The 20059-nt window shown below is 35.1% G+C and overlaps 2 protein-coding genes across 2 annotated transcripts; one reads left to right on the top strand and one right to left on the bottom strand.

Annotated features, from left to right (window-relative positions):
* Window positions 1–10347: 10347 nt before the first annotated feature.
* Window positions 10348–11990, top strand: LOTGIDRAFT_161163 (hypothetical protein; the record flags this gene model as incomplete). Its single annotated transcript, XM_009056503.1, has 2 exons — window positions 10348–10606; window positions 11176–11990. The coding sequence occupies 2 exons, from the start codon at window positions 10348–10350 to the stop codon at window positions 11988–11990; spliced, it is 1074 nt and encodes a 357-aa protein (XP_009054751.1).
* A 6046-nt stretch (window positions 11991–18036) lies between these two features.
* Window positions 18037–19335, bottom strand: LOTGIDRAFT_161162 (hypothetical protein; the record flags this gene model as incomplete). Its single annotated transcript, XM_009056502.1, has 1 exon — window positions 18037–19335. The coding sequence occupies one exon, from the start codon at window positions 19333–19335 to the stop codon at window positions 18037–18039; it is 1299 nt and encodes a 432-aa protein (XP_009054750.1).
* Between the last annotated feature and the right edge of the window lie 724 nt (window positions 19336–20059).

The raw sequence follows: 20059 nt of genomic DNA, 5'->3' as shown, positions 1-20059 counted from the left end.
AATGAAATTAGTGCATTGTGTCCATGACTGCCAAGGGTCCAATAATGTTTATCATGTATGTGTTGAAATAACACGAAACCATGTATAGATTTGTCGTTTAATTGTGTTTCGAAAATAGAAAATATTTATGAGTATTCTCCCTTCATCTAAACTGTAGTTTCAAATTTTCTGTGTTCAGTTATTCACTTGATCAGACGAAATTTAGCCTTATATAATACTAACTAAAATTATTCAGAGCCTATAGTCTTTTAGAAACTTGTATATAAGGAGCAGTGTGGTAGTTCATCAAAAATTTTGCACACATATTCATTAATTATTGAGTATTTCCGAAGAACCTGTGACTTTCATGTTTTGAATGTGCTGCATGTTTAGATCAATTATCACCTATCAGTGTCAATCGTATTAAAGATTCACTTAAAACTTATTCAGACTTACAAGTTATCAGACAAGTTCAGACTCATCTGATAAAACAATCATTTTGAGAGAGTGTCTACGTAAGGAAATCGTTTTATCACATCAATATTGGTAGAAATGCCATGGTGACAAACTTAAACTCATTATTGAAGCATATTTACAATTATCCGTGAAGTGACATTATCATTAGCAAACTATACAATTTTGAATGTTCAAAGGTGACTGTTAACTTTATATATATTTTTAACCACTTGTCACATACGTTTCCTGGATGCCCATTTCTGATGGCGATATTATAACACATCTGTCTTGAGTAATTTGTGAACGTGGTCATTAAATAAAGTGGGACAAAAAATTGATAATTGATATTAGACGATTTCAACCAGTTTTAATTTCCATTAAGATTAATATCATCTGAAAGGTATATGTGCCGCTGTCAGGTTAACAAGGAAAAAATAATCAGTTTTTAATCAAATTGTAGCTAAGTGTTCATAAATTATTAATAACTTGTCGAAAGCTGTAATAACTTTTCCACAAAAAATTTCAATACTAATACTATTTCGAAATGTCATATGAGACCAATTTCCGATCTTGTTTTTTAATGTCCTTTTTTCGATTTGGTATTTTGCTGATCGTTATATCTGCTTTCTGAGGGTTTCGTAATGTTATGTGAAATTTAACAAATTTTTGGCAATATTTTACTTCCGGTTGTCTGGTTGGAATTTTGCACCATCACTGAAAAATGCATTCGTTCATCCCCATTCAATGTATCAGTCGGGAAATACCATATGGCTTTCCAAAATGCAGTCCTCAAACAAATCAATAAAACCTACCGTAGATATGTTAGATTCCACTAACCAGACCATTAATAAAAGTTTTACATCTTTCCAATCTGTGTGGTGTGCTGATGTTCCGCCCAGGGGTGACTATAAGCCCTCATGCTGACGTGGTGACTGAAAGGCTATCATCTGGCAAATCAAATATTTAGACGACAATTCCCTGGAAACAGAAAACAGTAATGATAAAATTTATCAGCATAAGAATTTAAATACAAAAATTAACCGAACAAAATAATCCATTAACTTCTCTTGATAACAACAACTGTAGCATAAAATACGCCGTTCTTTACATAAATCGAACATTCCGCACTCTCCTAAAAAGCAATCGCTTGAAAAATACATGTATCTTTTTCAACCTTGAATGGTTTTTGATTGATTGATTGAAGTGAAATGGAATCAAATCTAGAGTTTAACAAGCAGCTGGCTGAAAACCCACCATTAATTTGATGGTTCAATTTTCTAGTCAACGTATTGATAGTTCATTCAATAGTGATGTAATTGACAGAACATTATCACTCTTGAGCAAACAAAATGTATAGTCTGAGCCAACTACTAACTCTGACGGTCTGCCATGTAAATACCACTAACGCTCTGCAGCATAGATTTAGCTTTATGCAACTGTTGACAATTGCAGAATGCTACCAACTTTTCAAAAGAAGTTTCAATACTTCATCTTGACCTATGTCATAATCGAACCAAGAACATATAGGTTAGATGGTCGTGTATTAATGGGGCTTCCGGTTATAAAGTATGAGGTATGAGCGTTGCGTAGATAACACAAACGTCATTGCATACTGTACGCTGTTACTAGCCCAGATAAGATGAAGAAAATAAGCTAAACATCACTTCAAATTGATTGCATTTCGGACTTCTAAATTAGCCAATTTCATTGAAACTCATTTACTTTCTAGATAAGACTGAACATTCTCTTGTTTATATTGAACCAGAGCTACATAGATAAGACGACAAAACTTCCATTTACAGTTTCAGGCTTATAGCTTGGACATTGGCGAATAATTGACCTAGACACGTAATTTACTAGTGAAATACATGGTAATCAACTTTCTTACGTTAACCTTTTAAAACCAATTCATCAATAAAGATTATTTATTTTCTAAATGTCTGGATGAAACGTTTGAAAAAGTCTTTTGAATTGTTCTTAGAATTCGTTCTAGAAAAAGTAAATTAGCTATTAATGGAAGGACATCTGTACATAACATAGACTTGTACTCGTTCTTTTCTCGTTTTTCTCGAATTTATATTACATTAGGAACAAAAAACACTTTAATCTACCAAGTTTTATTGTACAACTAGATGAATCTTAGATAAAAACTCTCTTTGATTTATTCCAAAACGATAAGCGAGAGCTATAGCATAACATCCACGAGTTAGTAGACGTGGATCGAAAGTTCATCTCAGAGTCGCCGTGTCAGAGAAATTAGTTTTCTACTCCTAGTGAGCCGTACAGTGGACAATAGTGAAAGGACACCGGCATATTTGATTATTTTTCGATTTCCAACTATGGAGATGTACCACAAACGCAAGACGCCATATAACACTATATAAGAGACTAACACCACTATTACACTGTATTGCGATATTATTTGAACAGTATATGTAAGACATACATTACAATCTATTATTAACAGATAACATATAACCGACAAAGAAAATATTAAACATGTATCAAATATGTTGATAAAAATGATTGAGAAGGCTTATGTCTGTAGTTTTGTTTTCTTAGAAAATAAAAAAATCACAATTTGTTTCTTTGTTCACGTCAGTGTCTTGTTATTGTCTCCTAGAACAACAGAATACAATATATTTAAAAGGGAATATATTTATAAACTATAGTTTTATATTTAAGACAAGAGATTGGGTCAAAGATCAGTAGATAGCAAGGGTCTTCTAGAACCAAAAACAAAACAAAAAACATTACATATTTGCTTCGTTTTACCTTGTTTAATTTCCCTGTCTATGTAATGGCGTCTATGTCCTATTTTACTTTACTTCTTATGTTTTTTTTTAAGCTATCATTACTATTGTATGCCCAAGGACATGTCTTACTGAAAATACCAAGTGAGCTGTTAAAAGTACTTCCTGTTTGCTGAATAACGACCACAGAGTTTTTAATATAGAAAATAATTTATTATCTAATGATACATAATAAGAGTCTATAGTTTCTCATTATGAACAGATTGTGGCGTCTGCCCAATACGATGTATCGAGGTGGCACAAGATAGTAATATGGCAAGTCTTATACTGCTAAAAATTCAATAGTTTGCCACAGAATGGTAAGATGGCAGCGCTCTTTGTTCCCAACATGGATAATTTTGTTTACCTTTAGTTCTGGTTTAATATTCTGTGGTGTCAAGTTAGCCATTCCGACTTAAGCCATTCTATTCTGTTCGCAAAACTATATTTGTAAAACGTGGAATATTGAAAAACTTATTCAAGAAAATTATTCCCATTTGTCATCTGCCATAGGTCGGATGGGCAGGCAACATGCCTCTTCTTCCATACAGAATGACATTGCCGGAATGGAGCAAAGCAGAGTAGTAGGGTTTTGTTTTATCTTTGTAGAGAAAATAATATGATTTGGTGGTGTTACGTCCTAGGATACTTCGAAATAAGTTCGATAGAGATATTTCATTGAAAGTTGGTTTGGCCAAATCCACGTCCACATTTGTTGTCCCTTGTGCACCCTTTCCTCATCCATAATTCAATTTCAACACAAATAATCTTTGAATACTTTAATCATTTTTCTAGTCACAGAATGTAAAGACGAGATCTTGACCGAATATTATAAAGAGTATAGTGTAATGAACAACTAATCGACCGTCATTAGGTGGTCAAACGATTGCGTGGATATTTTCTTGACCACAACACGTAGCGTAAACAAAGCAGATAAATTGAAGCTGTGTAGAGCGAGAAGTGACCATTATACTTGAAATATGGTAGCATGACATAATGTCTGAATAAATATAATTAAAGACATAACTTTCAACAGTTAGTAGGAAACAGTCTACTGAAGACACAATTTATATTGACTGACACACTTTCACCACCATTTCAGCTATCAATTGAACAGAACCATGTGTGGAATTTACAGGAAACGAAGTGTTAATGATTATAGTCGTCTGACAGCAATAACGTCTACTTCTGATCAACCATAATATCTTAATATCTTGCTAGAGACTGATGGCAACTGCAATTTTTCAATCGATGGTGCTCCCAGATCGAGTAAATCTCGCGATATTTTCAGTTTTCTCAGCAGTCGTTCAAATCCCCTTTGGTAACTCTCAGTTTCACGAGGGCAATTATCCCTTCACGGGCCATGGTATAAAATGAACACGAATTTGCAGAGGTTTCCCACTTCAAAATGTATGTAAAGCGCGTGGTGTTCGGCTAAGACCATTATTCCCTCCTCCTGTATAAATCGTCATTTATCTTATAATCCGTTTTAAAGGGGCAAGTAAATCGTACCCTGGTCTCAGAAATGTTATTGTTCAAATGAATTAATCAGTAATAAAGTTCACAGCCGACCGTCGAAATTTGAGACTTCAAATCCAAGTGTAACCATAATTATCTATAGTTATTTTAACTAGTTGTCAACTCGTCATTTTAAAGAACTTTTCATTTTGAATACGTCATGTGTTGGCCTATACAGTAGACTCAATCATCCTGCCCCACTTAGTCTACGCACAGCCGCGACGGAAGATGTCTTGGTGTTAGAGACTATATCAACAAACTTATTAAACAAGACGTTCAACTTTCGGATATCCCAAATTTTAGAAAGAGGAGGAGCTGGGGAACGACATAACAAAGAAGTTAAATTTCTTGTTTGAGGTCTATTTGACGGAATAAAGCGATTTTCGTACAGTTTTAGTAGTTCTGAAGACTATTTAATTATATTCAAGGTCCAAAATGAACCCCCGGAAATCCGTTCTTCTCCTTTAACTATGATGCTCTGTGAACATAGTTCATACTGCCCCGAGTAAAGAAGGTATGAATGACGTAGACATCTATACCTTGAAGTTAATTCAGTTGATTAGTCTAAGCCTTGAGTTATTTTAGAACCGAGATGATCAAGGTTTCTCACATTAAGAACCAATCATTTTAGACAAAGTAATAAGTACAGACTTGGTTCAATATCTTCTGGTTAAAGAGAAAATGTGTGCCAGCGTCATAAAATCATGAATTATGACTTAGTTCAGTCTCCCAATGGCTAATATTAAATTATTTTTGTTCATTTATATTGTGAACTGAATTTAGTTTTAAAATTATTGTCAATAGAGGAAGTAATTCATGTGTTATTGTGATATGGTGCTATAAGGATATATCAAAATATATCAAGGAATTCGTTGCATACTCTCATTGAATGGAACAATAGATGACTGGTATTCAGCATTGTTCACAGTTACAAATAAACTGTATCTAATGTCAAGATTTAGAAATGAACAAATTGATTGATACTTGTCTTTTTTAATACACGGCCTTCTATTACCATTATATTACTAATATAAATATATAACATTAGCACTGAAAATGATAAATATTAGGATCTCTTTTCATTAATAGTCTCGGGATAAAAGTTATCGTAAATTTGAAAAATTTATCTACTTGTCAAAAATTGATTTTCTGTGAAAAGGTATCAAATGTTATTCTGTAAATGTCATTCGTGGTAACACCTTAAGCTTTAAGATGGAAACGTAAACAGTGATAGGCTATATAGAGAAATATCGAAATCCTTTGGCCTTGTTAGCAAACCGTATGTTTTACTGGTATTCATCTTTCAACAAACCACATCAAGAAAAACATCCGGGAAAGAAATTGATTGACGTTAAATGCAATACGTCACCGTTACGTTATAACGTTAAGAATGAAATAAATACAACATAAGAAGCTGGATAATTTAAATTTCTAAAACAATTTGACTATGTGTATCTTTCGTGTAATTCAACGCCTGGTGTATACAATGCTGACCTAGATATACCTATTTATTATTTGATACAAACTGTTCTTTATAACATTCCACCTTTCAGCACCAGGTATGTTTAAAGAAATTAACCTTATAGCTGGTTTGATAAGTGGTTGTAACTTACGTTGAATGGTGCTTGGTCTTATAATGGTAGGCTGTCCCACTATGTGTCAATATAATCGAATTAAAGTTTAGTACGCAGTCTGCATAAATTTCTGCACCTTGCTTCATTTTTGCCAAAAGACTCTCCGGTTTCATGTTACAGTCGAGGAATGGATGAAGGATCACGCGAGTATAATTTTAAAATGTCAGGGTGTTTTACTTTTCTAATCGATACCGGTATATTCTCCGTCATGAATTAAATTGCAGGGGAAACCTAAGAGAAAATAATGAAATAGTTAGGATAATGCAAGGATAGGGGATAATGCATAGATCAAGGGAAAGATAGAAGATAGAAAGAAAAAGGCTCAAAACCTTAAGTATTAGACTAACATTAGACTGCCATGCCAAAGGAATTACCATGATCATAAAGAGTTTTGTAAGAATGAAGAAGATCTAATAACTCGAGCGATACTACCTTGGGCCGATCTTCAACGCTTTTTCATTCGAGCTGACCCAACTGAAGATTTTCGGTTAACCAAATCCACAGTAACGAACCATCAAATTGTTCCCGATCCAACTACTAACAACTACGTAGTTTGCGATATCAGCTGGTGGAGGACTGGCTTGTCACCTTCCAACCAGCCAGCAGTAGGGCCCACTGGTAACTGTTGGATCATGGACTTGGACCTATTTTGTTTGATTATTAACCGGACAATACTTTGCAGTATAATACCTCTACACCACTACAAATAAATAAACTGATATATTTACACGAGAATAGTAGAGTATTGTAATGTGATATAAACATCAGACACGATTACTGTGTGTTGTGTTCTGGTAAGTGGGTAATGCTCCTTCTTGTTTAGCTATTACAGTATTTTTCAGTTATTTACATTATCACTGTAGTCGATTATCTACAGCTGTGATTTTGGTCCGATATTCACCTTTAACTATTTACGTATGATGGACAGAAAACATAAACACTTTACAGATGAGTTTTCCCAAATTAGGAAATTATCGAAATAATCAGCTTTCTTAAAGATCTGAACGCATGGGAGGGTCAATAAAATAGTATGATTTAGCAATCGCCTATATATCGAAATTTACCATGAACTCTGAAAAACAATCTCTCGCAAGTGTCTGGTCAACTTTATGATTTATTTGTGGAGCAGATCATGTCACTGTATTTATAAGTCATTGTAAATTTGTCCACTTACCAACCCAGTCTTTTGCCTTTTCCATACTTAGGAAAGTAGATGAGACCTGCTTCTTTATCATGGCAACGTTTCGCTCCGGTTCACACATCACGAGCACAGTCATTGCATGAGCTGAATGTGGATTCGAATTACAATAACCTTATCCTCTTTGTAGAGAGCCTCATGTAGTAGGCGTAATTTGAATCCATATTCAGCTCCTTCAACCACTGTCCATGGCCAACTCAGAAATATTTGATAACTAAATCATACTTTGGCTACTAACTTAATGGTTTACAATTTAATTCTGTTGCCACCCGTTGTGTCAAAGATAGGCAGTCTGAAAAGTGATTATCACAACCACAATATGTAGACTTCGCCTTTGGATCTTGAATATCCTTTTGGGATTAGCATGTCCAGTAATTGAATAACTTTGCATGTCAACAGCCGGGATTACAACGCAAGATCTTCAAAAACTCTTGCAAATTCGTTCGTGACAATCTTAATAACCATGTCATCGACCTTTGAATATAATAACCACTAAGCATGGAATTTCGCAATCTTCACCCCTGTATCTGGAAATTAATTTTACGTAAATTAAATATTTCTTCATTGTATTTAAGGTACAATGCTATATCTGTTAATTATAAGATTGAACCAGCTCACTCATCAACAATAAAATCAATTAGAATGGTACGTCATAAATATTATAAAACAATTAAACTAATAGTTTCTATGTATTTAAATGATTTTTTGATTATAACACCAGGTTATATCACCTCTGTTTTAATAAAACATGCATCAGGGATATTTACTGAATGCCATTGGGTACAAACTAACAAAACTTGAAATTCGTGATATAAACAGATCTTCTATAAAGTTGTAGATAGTTTTGTACCGAATTCTAAACTTTGTTAGTGACCTCATTGTATGATTGGCCATATCTATTGAAATACACGAAGGTGCAAGATCTCAGTTTAGCACAATCTTCGGATTGTCTTTTCGTACCTTGAATGTTACGGGAATTAGATAACGTGACATTTTCATTATCATTCGAGTCTAATAAAACAAAAATGTCACTCATTTCATAAATTTTAATTCTAACAGAATCTTAAAATTTGTTAAAAATCGAACACTGGAAATACACGGAATTATCTTTCCTTGGCGTAGTTTATTTTTCATTAGAAACACGGATGATAATGATAAGCAGAAAATGTCACGTGATCTAATATAATTTCCGTAATATTTTGCGTTCTACAAAGTCAACGGTATAAATTATATTCTAGAAACACTAACATTGAAAAAAGTAAATAAGAAATGAGATATTATACGTAAAATGACTTTATAAGATTAGTCATTTTTATATGATTTTAAGATGTTGAACCAGATACAGCACCATATAACGTGAGTATGTGAATTGAAAATCCATATAAGAATAATACTGCTTCCCACAGGAACATTAATATCCACGGAAATCATAACAAATTTGTACCTTTAGGGTTGAGGGCTGGCAACAATTCTAAATATATAAGCTGCTATTGTGACTACCTTGAGGGTTAGGTAGAGGCCAAGTAGCTATTCTAAATACATAAGCTATTATTGTGACTATCGTTAGGGCTAGGTTGAGGTCTGACAACAGTTCTAAATATATGAGCTGCTATTGTGACTATCTTTGAGGGTTAGGTTGAGGTCGTGTATCTGTTCTTAATACATAAGCTATTATTGTGACTGTTTTAAATGTAGGTTTAGGTGGAGCCTTCGCTCCCCCACATACACACCCTACACCCAGTCAAATTCAGAATAATAGAATGATGCACTCTTGACAAATATTTGAAATATTGAAATGGGTACTACTGAAAGTGCAAACATCTGTGGAGGCATGTTCTCCTCCTGTACCCACAATGGCATCGCCACTGATTCATCCGATCTTTATAATGATGTCCCCACACGTCACTCCTTTCTTTCTAGATGCCCCCAGCCCACTTGTATACTTTTTAAGATACCCCTAACCCTCCGCTCTAACAGACTTTTATTTCTCCTAACCCATCATTTATAGACCCCCCCCCCCCCTTTTCATTCTTTTAGTATATGTCCCCACCTCCATCATTTTTTAAAAGCTACAAACATTTTTAACGGGAAAAATCTTTTGTTTAATCTAATAAGGAGTGAATTGTGTTCAGTGTAGTACAATAGAGGTATGAAACCTCAAACTTAAAGCTTAGTCCACACGAGCAAGTTTTCATTGACAAGGAAAATTGTTCAATGGTTGAGCAAGGATTTGTCACTTCGTCTCGTGTGGACGCACCCAACAATTTTTCCTTGTTGGCGAGTGCTGCCATCTGGCGACCCTAGTGAAAATCACAACAAAAAGGCCGTTGTTATTTTTAGTTTATAGTGACGACTTCGGCATTTTCGTTTATAGTGTCACTTCTGTGGTTCCAGTCTTCAAATTACCGATCCAATATAGTTATCTAATACTTTGTGTTTAGTTTTTTCAAGTTCAAAGTAAAAGTGCAATGCCGAAAATTGTGAGGAGGAATAAAGTGAAATGTGCGACTGGAGTTGGATTATGCATGCTTATGCAGTACCCCTATGACAACACCATCAACAAGAAAGGAATAGAGAGGAGATGGTGGGTCAAACCATGGGCAAGTGAAGAAAAAAGACAAGCCCAGGGCCTCGGGGCAAACCTTATTCCGGAACTTAGGGAAACTGACCCAGATAGTTTCAAGAACTTTTCAGATTGGATACGAAATGTTTTGATGAACTTCTGTCATTAGTAAAACCATCTATAACAAAAGAAGATACAGTAATGCGCATGGCAATCAGAGCAGAGGACAAATTAGCTGCAACTCTGCGATTTTTAGCAGGTGGTGCCTCATATAAAGAACTGATGTACTCATTCAGGATATCAAAATCTACTATCAGTGAATTTGTACCAGAAGTTTGTGATGTAATTTACGATGTGTTGAAGGACAGATACTGCCAATTTCCTGACTCTACTGAAAAATGGCTTGCAGTCGCTGAAAATTTCAAGGAGCAGCGGCAGTTTCCGCATTGCCTTGGAGCCATTGATGGTAAGCATGTCAAAATTCGCTGTCCCTCAAACACAGGTTCGCAGTTCTTCAATTATAAGAAGGAGTTCAGCATTGTATTACTGGCCATAGCTGATGCCAATGCAACATTCACTTGCCACAAATCTGCGCACGCATCCACTTTTACTTCCGTTTTATTGTTTTCTTTGCACGTCGATCCTGCAAATCGGGTAAAAATGCTCATGTGGACCGACCAAGCCGTTTAAATATTAGATGGTTTGCAGAATCACGAGTGTTTATGGAATTTGAAAAGTGAAGACTACAAGAATAGAGGAATGAAAAGGATTGCCCTCGGTGACTTGTTGGAAAGTTTGAAATAAGAGATATTGGACTTTGAAGGGGATGTAGATGCCATAAAGGCGAAAATTCAAAGTCGTTTTCGTAATTTTGATTTTTACTGAGTAATATGATTTTTCCATTTTCATAATTTAGACTTTAATTAACTTTAATTAACATCTTTCCTAATATTTTTTAAAGACTACACTATTGTTTAAAGACTACCTTTTTTTTTACACCCAACAGTAGTAATATTAGTAATTTAAATGTTAAAGATAGGGCTCGGCTAGGTGCTAGAAGTAGAATTAAAGATATGGCTCAGCTAGGTGCTAGGAGTAGAATTAAAGATAGGGCTCAGCTAGTTGCTAGGAGTAGAATTAAAGATAGGGCTCAGCTAGTTAGGGCTCGGCTAGGTGCTAGAAGTAGAATTAAAGATAGAGCTCAGCTAGTTGCTAGGAGTAGAATTAAAGATAGGGCTCAGCTAGTTAGGGCTCGGCTAGGTGCTAGAAGTAGAATTAAAGATAGGGCTCAGCTAGTTGCTAGGAGTAGAATTAAAGATAGGGCTCAGCTAGTTAGGTCTCGGCTAGGTGGTAGAAGTAGAATTAAAGATAGAGCTCAGCTAGTTGCTAGAAGTAGAATTAAAGATAGGGTTCAGCTAGATGCTAGAAGTAGAATTAAAGATAGGGCTCAGCTAGTTGCTAGGAGTAGAATTAAAGATAGGGCTCAGCTAGTTAGGTCTCGGCTAGGTGCTAGAAGTAGAATTAAAGATAGGGCTCAGCTAGTTGCTAGGAGTAGAATTAAAGATAGGGCTCAGCTAGTTAGGTCTCGGCTAGGTGGTAGAAGTAGAATTAAAGATAGAGCTCAGCTAGTTGCTAGAAGTAGAATTAAAGATAAGGCTCAGCTAGTTGCTAGGAGTAGAATTAAAGATAGGGCTCAGCTAGTTAGGGCTCGGCTAGGTGCTAGAAGTAGAATTAAAGATAGGGCTCAGCTAGTTGCTAGGAGTAGAATTAAAGATAGGGCTCAGCTAGTTAGGGTTCGGCTAGGTGCTAGAAGTAGAATTAAAGATAGGGTTCAGCTAGAAGCTATATAGGAGTAAAATTAAAGATAGGGTTCGGCTGGGTGCTAAGAGTAGAATTAAAGATATGGCTCAGCTAGGTGCTAGGAGTAGAATTAAAGATAGGGCTCAGGTAGGCGCTAGAAGTAGAATTAAAGATAGGGCTCAGCTAGGTGCTAGGAGTAGAATTAAAGATAGAGTTCAGCTAGATGCTATATAGGAGTAAAATTAAAGATAGGGTTCAGCTGGGTGCTAAGAGTAGAATTAAAGATATGGCTCAGCTAGGTGCTAGGAGTAGAATTAAAGATAGGGCTCAGGTAGGCGCTAGAAGTAGAATTAAAGATAGGGCTCAGCTAGGTGCTAGGAGTAGAATTAAAGATAGGGCTCAGCTAGGTGCTAGGAGTAGAATTAAAGATGGCGCTCAGCTAGGTGCTGGGAGTAGGGAAATTTAAGGACAAGTACCTTCGCCCCTCTTCTGACCTGTTACCTTGTCTCTTGTAAAACCATGTATAACTATGCTCGCCCTTTTGTACTACACACAATCTCGAATCCCAAAGTTCTGAGATTTTGTGCTGGGTTAGGATTGTGTAGAGCTAACATGGGTTTTGATTATGATCGAGTTAGGGGTTGTAGGGACTAAAATTGCTTGTATTAGGGTGATGTTAGGCTCGTTTTGTCGGCCAACAAATCACAGAATATATTTTTCAGAATAGCTAGTTATTAGAGGCTATTTTAGAAATTTTTCAAAATTATTAGCTAAAAGTAGTCACAATAACAGCCTGTCCTCAACCTTGACCCTCAAGGTAGTCACGGTAGCAGCTTATGTATTTAAAACAGTTGTCAGACCTCAACCTAAACCTCAAGGTAGTCACGGTAGCAGCTTATGTATTTAAAACAGTTGTCAGACCTCAACCTAACCCTCAAGGTAGTCACGGTAGCAGCTTACCAGCGGGAAATAGCTAGAAATAGCTGAAAATAGAACTGAGAATAGCAGACTATAGGTACTAAGAAGAATTTCAATCTTCTTACAGTTGCCAGCGTTCTAACTAACCCTAGATAAACGAATATCCTGCAAGTTTCTCAAATATAAGTATATTCTTCTTAAGCAACATCTTCATGGTGCTGGGTTTATACAAATGAAACGAAGCATTCTATGGCCTGGAGTATGGTGACAAAAACATCTTCCTTAGCACTATAAGTAATATTCTCAAACGAAGAACGAAGGCTGATGACTGATGGACATTAGTTGTCTCGAGTCCATAATGCAGTCTATTACATACAAGCTTCGAAAAGTTCTCAAGGTAGCATAGTGTTCTTAACATTTGACATGCCTTATAACTCCCTCGTCGAGTCCACAGCCAAATGGGAACATTTATTATGATTTTTCACTGCCACTACCAGAGCGTTATTAACAATCTTGCATGAATTTATTACTGCACATGGGATTTACATAATAAACCAATCAAAATTATATAAGTGATTCGAATGGATGTAAGCGAGCTCTATCAGTCAGTATGGAAACTGTCAAGACTAAATATCTTTCATTAAAAGGTTTTCAAGGCTGCAGTCTTTACATCATTCTGTAATGTGTAAGTGTCGTCGGGGATAGTAAAATAAACAGACAGTATAAGTTATTGTCGCCATTTTGTTTCATTATTCATCCTGGCTGGACTTTCAACACCTTACACCAGTAAATTGAATTTCACAGCGTAAATCCTCAATCCAATTTTCTCGGTGAGTAGACAAACTTTTGGTCTATTGAAGTTTGTCCTATCAACTGTTACTAACGGAAATTCAAACCGCAGGGGAAGTCATATATACAGGAGATTATTACTTCAGTTTGTTAGAAAGTTGACCATAGATTATCGGAATTCAATGTACCACGTAGAGCTTTCACAACTTGCTCCATAAAGTTGAATTTAATTACATTTCGATTCTGTGCTGTAATTTCCAGTATCTAGAATCAATCGATTCTAAAGGAGCTATTTGTATCATATTCTTTTAATCCTTGTGAAATCGATTTTGATACAAGGCATGCACTGTGAGAGTAGCATTATTATATTTTCACACCTGGAAGTTTGGTGTAAATAGTTGGTAGTTAATGTGGAGTTTGTATCAATATAATTGAAACAACATTTGATGACGTTTTATATGTTCAGAGCTGGCTGCTGTTGATGGTGGTGCTTAATTTGTTGGGAAATCATCACTGTTATAGATGATGGAGGATAATGTCGGCTATTACAAAAGGTGATGACGGTCATCAACTTTGCCTTTGAACCATAACATAGAGCACTGGACAATATACAAGGGTCTTTGAAGTGTTGTATCGAAGTTGAACCTTCATTCGTTCCTATCATCAACATTTCATTGAACAGTAAGATTCCACGAAAATGCACAAATACAGAACTGATATATATTACCATTTATGTCCAAGGATGCACCGATTTCATGTAATTATATTTACAAGTCCGTTTCAATAAATTTGAAATTGATCGACATATTTGATATTAATGTATTTGACGTAAAGTATGCTACATAGACTTGTAAATAATAAGTAAATCATACGGTTACTTATTATAATATAAAGCTGCTTATTTAAAACTGCTTGTCGAACATGACACTTGTCATAGTCTATGTATCACGCTTTTCGTTTTTCCGCCTCTAATTCTGTAAATACTTAGTTTGTAATAAGCAGAAATGCAACGTTCTTTTCCAGTTTGACGCAATATTTCTTTCGAGAAGTGACCTGTAGGATATACATGACGAAACCAGAAACCCTGTTCCGCACACTTTGAAGCGGTCTGAAACCGTTCAGGTTTCCTCCACAATCAGAAATTGAAAAACTCCATTTTATGTCATTCAAGTCATTTATTCCATTATATTTCTAATCAGAAAGAAAATATCTAGAAGTGCAATTTGTGCATAAATCATATTAATGTTAAGGAAAATCTGACAAACAACAATACGTTATTCGATATAACAAAATGTAATCAGACATTTCAAATGTATATTTAACAGTCGTGATAAATAATAACACCTACGGTAGTATTCTTAGAGAAATTTAATTATTGAAACGCCATTAACAGATAAATATACGCCAAACATGTTCGCTATTACAACAGTCAATAATGGTATTTCATAAATATTCAACAACATAATCATCGTTGTGTTATTGTCGACCTTGATCAAAGAGAAATGATTTTGTGACGAGGCCCAACTCACGACTTAAGACGAACAATCGTTCGCTTTTAAATGACCTATTGTTTATCACGGTGGTTTGCATGCTGTTTGTGTATGCGTCTCCAATTCGTATTTTGAATGAAAAAGGAAGTCCCCGGACAGTGAAACTACGATTCAATACCAGGCAAGATTTCTTGTAGTATGGAGCACACATTGCTGCAAGTAATTCTCAAATAAAGACTTCTAAAAAATTATAAATTATTTGTAGTCATACAAGATATGATATATATTATTGTCGCTGGATTTTTTCATAGCCTGTATCACATCAATTGTCCTAAAAGAAAAGTGCAAAATGTCTTGACAAATGTTCTTATACTGTTGAAAGCATACGATTAATAAAACAAATTGCGAACCTGTCCCTTTAAAAAAGAAAAACAATAATTAGTACATGTTCACGTCTGAAATGTGTGCATGAAATATTTTTATTCTTGACACCAAGTGACATTTCAGTTGAATTCTTCTGAGGTGTTTTTGACAGTTTGTTTCCAATGAAATCTTATTCTAAATGTTAAATACGTGAATATTTTTTTGTTAATTGGTGTTTGGAATTATAGATGACGCATTCACTGAGCGAAATGCTGTATTTGTTATATATTAAGCTGGTACCGTACCGTCTCTATGATGTCAACTGTTCTGCTTATTGATGACAATGATGGACGATGACTATAAAATTTCGGTCTTATCAACTTAATTTTGAGCTTGGCTTATAATATAAGTCTAGTTTACATAGCGTCAATTACTACTTAATCTACCACAAAACAAAGTTAACTACCCATAATTATATCTTGAATAGTACCTCGGATATGCATACAATATGCTGATTATCTTATTTTTGTTGAACTAGTGTTGTTTATGACAGCGGTTTATGATCTTTCATGGATTTTTGTAATGTTATATGGAGTTTGGTTATTTTTACCATCAATGACGACTGACTTTTGATAATGTTATATCGATCGATATTAACTCTATTTTTTACATTTCTTATGGTGAGATCATTGGCTAGTTACTAGGAACAATGATATGCGTAGTTTCTTTTCCAATCAGCAAGGTCTCTTGACCTCAAAGTCGTTTTACGTAAGATTATTTCATGTCATGTAGTATCTGTAGTTCCAACAAAAAACAATATCAGAATTTGACATTACGTTACAAGAAGTTTCAAATTGGAGATGTGCGACCAAAAAAAAAAAGACAACATAAGACCCTTTAATATCCAGCCCGATTGTATACCTAAAGTCTTCACGATTTTCTGGAGAAAAAAAATTGGAAAGTATTTCATTACATTCAATAATTAGAAAAGGGATTTATTGCACAGTAATCAAACAAAGAAAGTCAAGAATACATGTGGTTAATATCAATTGACAAGTGCAATATTGGGTAAGATTTCTGTAGAAACTCATTACGATAATTGAAGAAATCCATTTGGTATTTCTTTCTGAGAATAGAACATTGACTAGAGGATATACTCGGTTCTTTTTATTACATTAGAAAAATCGGAGTGAGAGTCTCTTACAAAAGATATACTTAAAACATATTTTTCATCGCCTCAATCTCCGTGTCCTAAATGATATTCTCCCATACTGATATGACATCTACTTACGACGGCCTAGAAATTAAATTATTTACATAATTTTCTCGAGCTATATAAATGTATATTGATATTTGTGTATTCAGTATCGTTGTTACGGCTAAGGGGGAGGGCATGGCCACCCAGAAAAGATGCTGGCTCGGCTATGGACCCCCACTTTTTTATCATTTTATATAGTGATCCCCCTGGAAAATTTGGTGGCCCCTAATCGGCCCCTCATCGAATGTTTCCTAGAAACACCAGTAGCAGCATGTCTGTGAAATAATACAATTTTGATATGTTCTGATCAGATCTAAATTTTATTATGTTGTTGCCAAACACTTTAGATTTTATTCAGATATACTAATATCTTACCACTTAATATCAATGTATTTCGACGGCTATATCCCTTTAATGGCAGGCAAAAGTAGGTTTTGAGGGAAAGATCTGACATTTACCAGTTACAATGGAGACTAATAGTCGTGTTATTAATGTTGGATCCAAAATTAGTAGGGTTGTACAATAGCTTTTAATTTAAAGATCCGTTTTATTTTTATTGTATGAATCAAATCAATGGTGAAATAAAAAAAAAACAACGAAACCAAAAGTTTACTCCAATTTTTTTATTTGCGGATATTGACTTTCTGGAACATGATCTACTATTAAATCCCTATTGGATTATTTTCGCTACTTCATCTGCAAGTTTCAGTAATGGTAGAGTTCATGAACATCGGAGATCAGCGAAAACAGATAATATTTTTTCTAGTTTTTCCAGCAGAAATAAAACAGTTCGTAAATTGGTACTAAAAGGAACATGACCGTCTAAATATTTCAGATTTCTCAGTCTCTAATACAGATTCAGATGTTCGGTTCTCAGAAATTCACAAGAAACGTGCTATGACAGTTTAGACTGATAACGTCTAATGGGCAATTTCCTTAATTAATTACATTCAGGAAGTACAGACAGTCGTAACTTTCGTGTTACTTCTGTTTGAATTCCAGTAGACATATACATCGGAATGTGATTCTGTAAAGTGATAAAGATAGCTCAAATAGATCCCAATCATATACTAATGACGTGTTTAATACATTTCTTCGTTTTAATTTCTCCAGAATAAACAATTGGAATTTTTTCAGTGTGTTTTACAAACTAATTATACGGTGGATATTACGGTTGTGAAAAAATAACATCTAAAAACAAAACAATTGCTGCCTTCGAGACAATCATTTTTGAAAATACTCGATGTTTTAATATTTTTGGTGTTTGAATTTTATCATTTACACTTGTGCCATTTCTGCCATGTCGAATATCCTTAACATATCACCGGATATAGCTATAGTGTTCGTCGTAACACCTTCCTCTTGTTGTCTGGGCTTAAAATGAGTATTAGCATGAAGTAGATTAGGTGATTTCTGTCCACTCACAAGGCCGATACAGCTTTTACACTTATTACTTTGTTTCATGTCAACAAATGTTTTATCTAGTCCCGATTCGTGATCAAACGATCTTATAGCTCGCATACCTTTCATTTGCATATCATATATTTTAGGGGGTGTATGTATGGAAGCCTTATGAACTATCACAGAAACTAACTGAACGTTTAAGGGGTCTTTCACATTTTCAAAACTTTGATAATTATCAGGCAATTTCGCCGTCGTTGGTTTCAGGAGTTTTTCTTTCTCCGCGTCGGGAAGATATGCTGGGTTATCTAAGCCCGATGACGCCACTTCCGAAAACTCTCCAACAGAATTGTACACATGTGGCACATGGCCACAACTCTTAGACATTCGTTTACTTTTAAGATATTCCTCTCGTGTGATATCTGACGTAGATTCAATATCCGTGGAAACATTCTCAGCAGGGCGGATATTAGGAAGCGAAGACGTCTTTAGCCATATCTCTTCCCATTCCATTAATTTTTGTTTCACAGATTCTTTAATAGTCATGTCTGGAACAGGGGATTTATGCCTTGTCTTCCACGGACTCGTTAATTCAGGGGTGGCCAACATGGCGGGTGTACTAATACTTAAAGCTTTGAACAGAGTTTTGTTCATCGAGCTAGACCTAAGAAGTGGATGAGGTTTTTGTAAAGGCACTTCGATACCTCGGAAATAATTCTTTCTAAACTGTTCAATGATCATTTTGTAAAGTTGATCGCGTCCTATTTTCTTGGAATTTTTATCCGGCACTATGTTGACATATTTATCCATTATTTCACAATATAATACAGCAGCCACAATAATAACAAATAATCCTATACCCATTAACATAGGTCCAATATACGACATTACTTTTAATGTGTAATAAGTCGTTTCATCCTGCATGGAAACGATTTCAGTAGTATTCTGCATCAATGTCGGATCCGTGGATATTTGTGCCTTATAACCTAGAACACTCATCATACACCCACTGGCCATAACAAATATGCCTAATAAAATTGCTCCCAATGTCGGTAATAAACAGGGCATACGAATTATTTCTATACAATTTAAACGCCTTCTGGCCACTCGTCGACGTCGACGCTCGGTATGTTCTCGTAAACCGACGAGACGCACTCGGGCATGAGGCACAAACATATCCCTTTATCTTGGTAGGTGAAAACCACCAGGATATGTTACTGAATATAACACCGGAAGTGCGTTCCACTCTCGTTATCGGCGATTGAGACATTGGAATACTCTCGTGACTTCGTGGTTATTTTAACAAACAATTCACTTGTTTTAGAACTGAGAATAAAATCACACTGGCATCACCAAACTTTACAATACATAATCACGTTTCGTTTAATCAACATGAAAGATTTTAAGACCAAGTCAAATATTGACTGTATTTTGTAACTTCTTCTGAGCGTTTTCTTTCAATTATCCAATATTTCGTCTTGTATATTGTTCCAATGACGGATTGAGATCAAATAAAGACACTATTGGGATTGATGTATTGGCATAACGTATTGCAGTGTCTAGTAATCCTTGTCTTTATATCAAAATCCGTCATGCGCTAAGCTGTCATGTTCTAGTAACGAAATCCGTCATTCGCTAATCTATCATGTAACAAACCGTCAGCTATGAACCCGTAAAGATATTTTGACTATGATATACCACATATTCAGAGAAAGATCACATCGGTTTCTAGATCCTTATTATCCGAAAATATTCCACAATCCGATACGGCACATCACGATAGTTAATAATTCTGAAAATATGATACATTCCTAGCAAAGTGTGACAATATGCAGTGAGTACATAGAAACGCAGAATTCGTGGATTGATTGATTGATGCAAAATAGCATTCGATTACACG

This window comes from Lottia gigantea (genome assembly GCF_000327385.1).
Source record: "Lottia gigantea unplaced genomic scaffold LOTGIsca_28, whole genome shotgun sequence".
Taxonomy (NCBI): Eukaryota; Metazoa; Mollusca; class Gastropoda; family Lottiidae; genus Lottia; species Lottia gigantea.
This window is presented reverse-complemented; position numbering and strand designations above follow the sequence as displayed.